This window comes from Chaetura pelagica, unplaced genomic scaffold (assembly GCF_000747805.2).
Source record: "Chaetura pelagica isolate M959 unplaced genomic scaffold, ChaPel_1.0 scaffold39, whole genome shotgun sequence".
Classification (NCBI taxonomy): Eukaryota; Metazoa; Chordata; class Aves; order Apodiformes; family Apodidae; genus Chaetura; species Chaetura pelagica.
Window position 1 is genome coordinate 773,293 of NW_009954614.1, and position 6,308 is coordinate 779,600.

General features: G+C 49.8%; 1 protein-coding gene across 1 annotated transcript in view; it reads left to right on the forward strand.

Moving 5' to 3' along the window:
• The first annotated feature begins 2,843 nt into the window (after nucleotides 1-2,843).
• Nucleotides 2,844-6,308, forward strand: part of CREG1 (cellular repressor of E1A-stimulated genes 1) — an 8,456-nt gene continuing 4,991 nt past the window's right edge. Inside the window, exon 1 of the mRNA XM_010005503.1 lies at nucleotides 2,844-2,996. Within this exon, the coding sequence (XP_010003805.1) occupies nucleotides 2,844-2,996 (153 nt within the window). The remainder of the gene's footprint in view (nucleotides 2,997-6,308) is intronic.

The following is a 6,308-nucleotide window of genomic DNA, read 5'->3' on the forward strand; positions in this document are numbered from 1 at the left end:
CTGGAACGCCTTGAACCATCGGCGTTTCTCTCTCCGGTTCCGCAGCTGCAGCGAAGCACGTCTGAGCGCGCGCACACACACACACACGCACACACACGCAGGCTCACGTGCCACGCGTGTGCGCACAGACCGGTGTGCCAGGCAACGTGCACCCTTGGGAGCTGATGTGGGTGGGGAAGTCCCGTTCCCGAAGACGCTGCAGTCAAACGCAAGGCCACAGCTAACGAGTGGTTCTCACTCGGCCGCGTCGGGCAGGGACCGCGCGGCGGTGTGCGGTGCGGGGTGGCCACGTGAAAAAGCAGGTGTTGGGGACTAACTGAAGGATTGAGTCATTTCACGTGTTCCTGACGGTCAGCTGTGTCTGAGTGCTGACATCATGGCTCAGATGAACCAGGTTTCTCAGTTCCCAGGCTCTGGGCAAAAGCCTGTCCCTAAGGAGACTAAAGTTAGGAAAATGCTGTATAGTTCAGGGGTCATTCAATCTGCAACACTTTGCCTAAGTGTCTCTGCGTGAAGTGTCAAGATCACACTGAGGTAGACCACCCTCACTCATACCAGGTAACCCAGGGCTGGTAGGGGGTGTACAGGTAACTAACTGGTGCCATTTCTTGCAGTACTGGAATTTCTTTAGAGAACTCCTCTTTGGCTGCTGATGCACCTGACTTCAGAAAACAAACTGAGTTGGGGTAATAAAAGGCATGGCTACATCCCATTACATTAATATAGAGATGGAACAAATGTTATCAGTGACAGTCACTAACAGCTTGCTTCTAGACTTAAACCTGTTGCTAGCTTTAATACACAACAAGGCTTAATATAAACAAACAAAAAGCTAAAGAGAGAGACCACGCCTGGAATACTGCATGTAGCTCTGGAGCCCTCAGCACAGGAAAGACATGGACCTGTAGAAAAGGGTCCAGAGAAGGGTCATGAAGATGATCTGAGGGCCAGAGCATCTCCACTACAAAGACAGGCTGAGAGAGTTGGGGCTGTTCAGCCTGGAGAAGTGAAGGCTCTGGGGAGACCTTCTAGCAGCCTTCCAGTACTTGAGAGGGGCTACAGGAAAGCTGGGGAGGGGCTTTTCACCACAGAGGGCAATGATAGGACAAGGGTAATGGTTTTAAACTGGAAGAAGGGAGATTTAGGTTAGATATTAGGAAGAAATTTTCCACTGTAAGGGTAGTAAGGTGCTGAAGGTAGTAGTAAGGTTGCCCAGGGAGGTTGTGGAAGCCCCCTCCTGAAGGTGTTTAAGGCCAGGTTGGATGAGGTTTTGTGCAGCCTGGTCTAGTGTGAGTGTCCCTGCTCATGGCAGGGGGGTTGGAACCTGATGATCTTTAAGGTCCCTTCCAAGCTTAACCATTCTGTGACTCCACATTCAGAACATGGGTGCTGACACAGTTGCAGGTATTTGTGCTGGGTACAATCTTGGTTTTTATTACATTGTTCTCTGGCCAGTCATACTGCCCATCTCTCAGCATCCTAGAAAGCAATGTCACAGCTGGCCCTCACAACAGGGCATGACTCTCAGCATGCAGCCTGAGCACGCACTGAACAGCAAGATTTTCTGACAAAACAGGTTTTGCACAGAGGAAGCTTGCATGGCCACTGTGTGTGTGGTGGCTGTTGAAAAGGTAGGTGCCTGGTAAAAATACCGTGTTAGGCTTGCACTATATTAATTTTATCTGTCTTTTAAGAAATGCAGAGTTGAAAGGGGCAGAAGCTGAATTCCAAAGCAAGTTATTTTGGGAACTCTGAGCATGAGAAGAAGTAAATGCATTATGCACAAGCACACAACACCTTTTCATGTTCAGCTGTGTTGTGTGCCATTTCCCAATAGTAGCACTGCATTGCTCAGCAGGGCTGATTCCTCCTCAAGGGGCTATCTAACCAGCATTTTTAGAAACAATTTGCATGGTGGATCTCATGTGGCATGGAGTGTTGGCACTTCAAAGCACTGGGTACTTCAGCTTTTGCCAGAGCTGACTCACAGGTCAGTCGCTTCTGTCAAACACAGCAGCAAGTGACTTTAATCACCCTGGCTGTCATTTGGATGTGGAGAGCTGGCTGGCTCAGAAATCAAGTGCTTACACACAGCAAGACTTCACAGCCCACAAGCATTATCTGGACAAAGAAAGGTTTCTGTTCATGGACAGACTGCAAGACCCAGACAGGAAGCCTGGCCCGTCATGTAGCTAGACCGTGTGTCTGAAGAGAAACCATGCCCACCCCATCCAACAACCGTGCTATCTAAAGAGAGAGCTAGCTCAGGGCAAAACCATCTAGGAAGAAGGCAGACAGAGCATGATAATACACTCGCCAGGAGGGAGACCTTGCTCACTTCCTGGTTAAAATACACGTTTTCCAGAGATACCAGAGACTTTTCCAGCCCCCACATTCAGCTTCTGAACCACACAGAAACTAAGACTGTTCCGTGAACTGGCCAACCCCTGGAGGGAGTAAACTGCTTCAATCCATGGTGAGCTGTTACTATTTACTGGCTTTGTACTGTAAATAAGCACATGAGCTGAAAAGGAGAACTGGTGGCCAGCAATACATTCTCGACCCTGTTGTGCAAGGATGCTGGGAGCCCCTACACACATTGCACCACAACAGAGAGAATCCTTCTTCTTTCTCCAAGATCCAGCCGAGGAAGTGAGAGAGCCTGGAGATTTATTTCAAGTAACACGTCCTTTCAGAGCAACCTAAAAGAGTTAAAGAAAGACCTTACTCCTCACCCCAAAGCTCCGCCCCACGCTACCCCTCCGAGGAAGGGGGGAGCAAAACAAGCCCCCCTCACCCAGCGCGACGTGCACCGGTGTGCGCTGCAGAGCCTGCTCAGCCCAATGAATCCTGCTCTCCGGGGCAGAGAGCCAGCGCTGTGTGCTTCCATAAACCCTGCCGAGCCCGAACTCCCACCAGACCGAGGACGGGAGGTGCTGCGGGCGGCCGGGCCGGGGCAGCAGCACCGCTTGGCGGCTGCAGGGGCGGCGGTGCCGGTAGCGGGGGAACCGGGCGGGCTTCGCTTGGACGGGTCGTTTTCTCCAGTGCCCTGAGACCCCGCCGCGCAGTCCCAGCGGTGGCAGGGGGACTGGGGTATGACTTTTCCACCCTCTCCACCGGGTCCCTTTGGACTCTCCTGCCACAGGAGCTGCGCAGCTCCGGCAACTCGCACCTTTCCTGGCAAAGGTGGGCTGGCCACGTTCAGCAACTCCACGCTGCTAATAAATTTAAACCGAGAAACAGAAAAGCTTCCCTCCCCCCCCCCCCCCCCGTTCTGCATTTTCGTTTGCTGAAAGAAAAAAGAATTGCCAGCTCTGCTTCCCGCTTCCCCTTTATCTTCTTTTCACCCTTTTTTTTTTTTTTTTCCCCTTCACCCTGTGGCCCATGTTGTTCCTTCCACGTACCTTCCATGACAGGTCTCCTTTCCTGTGCTGCCCCCATCAGCTGCTTCCTGGCTGCTCCCTGTCATGCTCTTCTGCTGCCCAGTAAAATCATTGACATTCTCATCCCCCTCACCTCCCTCTATCCCTTTGCCTGCAGCAAGCAAAGAGTGACACCCACCCCTCCCAGGTTCTCAGGGAGCAGGACTGCTTGGAAACAAAGAGAAATAAAGAGAAACAAGCCATTTCAGTGTATGCATGTGCATGTTGGAGGGGAGAGAAAAGAGGAAGCTATCGTGTCTCTGCTTTAGCTAGCAAAATCTCTGATGAAAAGCATTTGTTGCAGTTTGTCTTCCTCCTCCCCTTCTCTTTCCTAAGCCGTTTCCTCTAGACCATTTTCATCCCTTTCTTCAATTCTCTCTTCACCCCTGCAGACTGGCTGCAGTTCTTTTTTCCTTCAACACATTCGACTCCTGCTCTTCATCTACGTATGTTGTATGACCCTACGTACATAAAGACAACCTTTCATGCAGGCTCTTCTCACCTCACTCCTTTTTTCTTTTTATTTTTTTTTCCCATTATTTTCCTTAGCACTTTTCCCTGAAATACCAGTTGTCCTGCATCATGAACAAGGCTGCTGGTGCTGCCTTTGGTGCTGGAGCAGTTGCAACTCGCAAGCTCAGCTACCTCAAATGCTGCGTTCAGTTTTGTGCCCCTCACTACAAGAAGGACATGGAGGTGTTGGAGCATGTCCAGAGAAGGGCAACGAAGCTGGTGAAGGGCCTTGAGAACAAGCCTGAAGAGGAGCGGCTGAGGGGACCAGGATTGTTCAGCCTGGATAAAAGGAGGCTGAGGGGAGACCTTATGGCTCTCTACAACCACCTGAAAGGAGGTGGTAGCCAGGTGGGGGGTGGTCTCTTCTCCCAAGTAACAAGTGATAGAACAAGAGGCAATGGGCTCAAGTTGTGCCAGGGGAGGTTTAGGCTGGATGTTAGGAAAAATGCATTTGTTGAAAGGGTTATTAAACACTGGGTCAGGCTGCCCAGGGAAGTGGTGGGGTCACTAACCCTGGAGGTATTTAAAAGATGTGTAGATGTGGTACCCAGGGACATGGTTTAGTGGACTTGGCAGTGCTGAGTTAACAGCTGGACTGGATGATCTCAAAGGCCTTTTCCAACCAAAACGATTCTATGATTCTGTAACAAAACATGGGTTTCTCCTGAGCATGGCCAGGAGAGGGAAGCAGAGGGTGGCTCCGCGTGTCAGTTGTGGGAGGGAAAGCCAGACTGTGCATGCTTTGCAGGCGGGGGGAATACCGGAGGGAAAAGGATGTTGTTCTGCTTGTACGCAGCAGCAGGACAGTGCTCCATGGTAGGGAATGGATGCACGGTGTTTTCCTTCCTGAAGTCACCCCAACTAAATTATTCACCTGGCCTGCTGTAAACTGTGGGGCTCGTGGATACAGATGGGGGTCACACAAAGTTGATTTGGGTTTCTCTGTGCTACACTGCTGTATACAATGTAGGCACATCGGTGAGATGGAAAAATGGAAAGCTCTGATGTTTTAGGAAAAGTGGAATCAAGTCTCAGTACTACTCCAGTTAAAAATATTTCCTTATATAAATCTACGTTGGGTGACTGAGCATGAGCTGATGGATAAGGTGTATCTCAGTATTTATTTCTGTAAGGAAGGTCGTTCAACAGGTGAACTCAGGTCCTGTTGTTACTGTTTTAAGACAGCCACCAAAACACTAAGAGACTACCTTTAGGAAGGAGACATTGTCACTTCTTGCAGGTTTGTATCAACCTGGATGCTCGGTGCCTTCCCACAAATCAAGCACACCAAACAAGATTTTCCATGACATATTTATACACAAAACTATAAAGTTCGTAAGCTTCCGAGTCCGTCCTCTTTATAGTGATTGGTTAACAATTTACATATAGTCACATCATTTCTTCTACTATCACGCATGCTCGGGGCAATGATCTTCACCTGGGCAGGGGTCTTTTTGACCCAGGGGTGTGATTCTTAGTAATGACATTATAATGAACCACGTTCACCTAAAGGACACAATCTCACAACTTCTGCAGCTTCACAGAACCACAGAATAATGAAACGTCAGGGGTTAGAAGGGACCTCTAGATACCATCTAATCCATCCCCCCTGCCAGAGCAGGGTCACCTGGGACAGGCCACACAGCAACACATCCAGGCAGGTGCCCAAGACCAGTTTAGCTGTCAGTGTTCTTGATTTTGGTTCTTCTTTATCACCTCCTGCCTTCCTTAGGTCTAACTACCTGTACAGACCTCAAGTCTTCTCTGCCAAATTGCTGCTTTGTATGAGACACTCTTTAAGCACCTTGATTAATTGCCTTCATCAAGGCCTAGTCATTGCAGGGTGCCCTTGCTCAGTGCTGCCCGTGGTACCAGTTCTGTGCCTCTGACCGCAACTTTCACTTGTATAAATAGATACACACAGAGCGCATCTTACACAAAATAACCGTGTCGTTCTGAACTTCGGAGTTACTTTCCAGCATTATTGCAGAGATGGCTTTCATGTATGTCCTGCAGTTTCCAAGTGATAAAACTTCAGCAATGCCTACTGGCAAGGGATCCTCTGGGCTCTGCAGGGCAAACCAGTTTCAAAAAGCCCCTGCTTGCTGTAAATTAAAAGGCAAGGTTTTCCACCAGGAACGTGGGCCACAAACACCTTTCTCAGTGATGACCAGTGACAGGACAAGGTGCAATGGATGCAAACTGTAGCACAGGAGGTTCCATGTGAATATCAGGAAAAACCTCTTTACTGTGAGAGTGACAGAGCTTCCTGATTGGCTGAGCGTTCTGAAGAGCCTCCTGATTGGCTGCTGCGCTGCCGGTGGCTCCGCCTCCCTCCCGCCCGAGAGGCGGGGCTGGCGGGGTTGTTTTCAT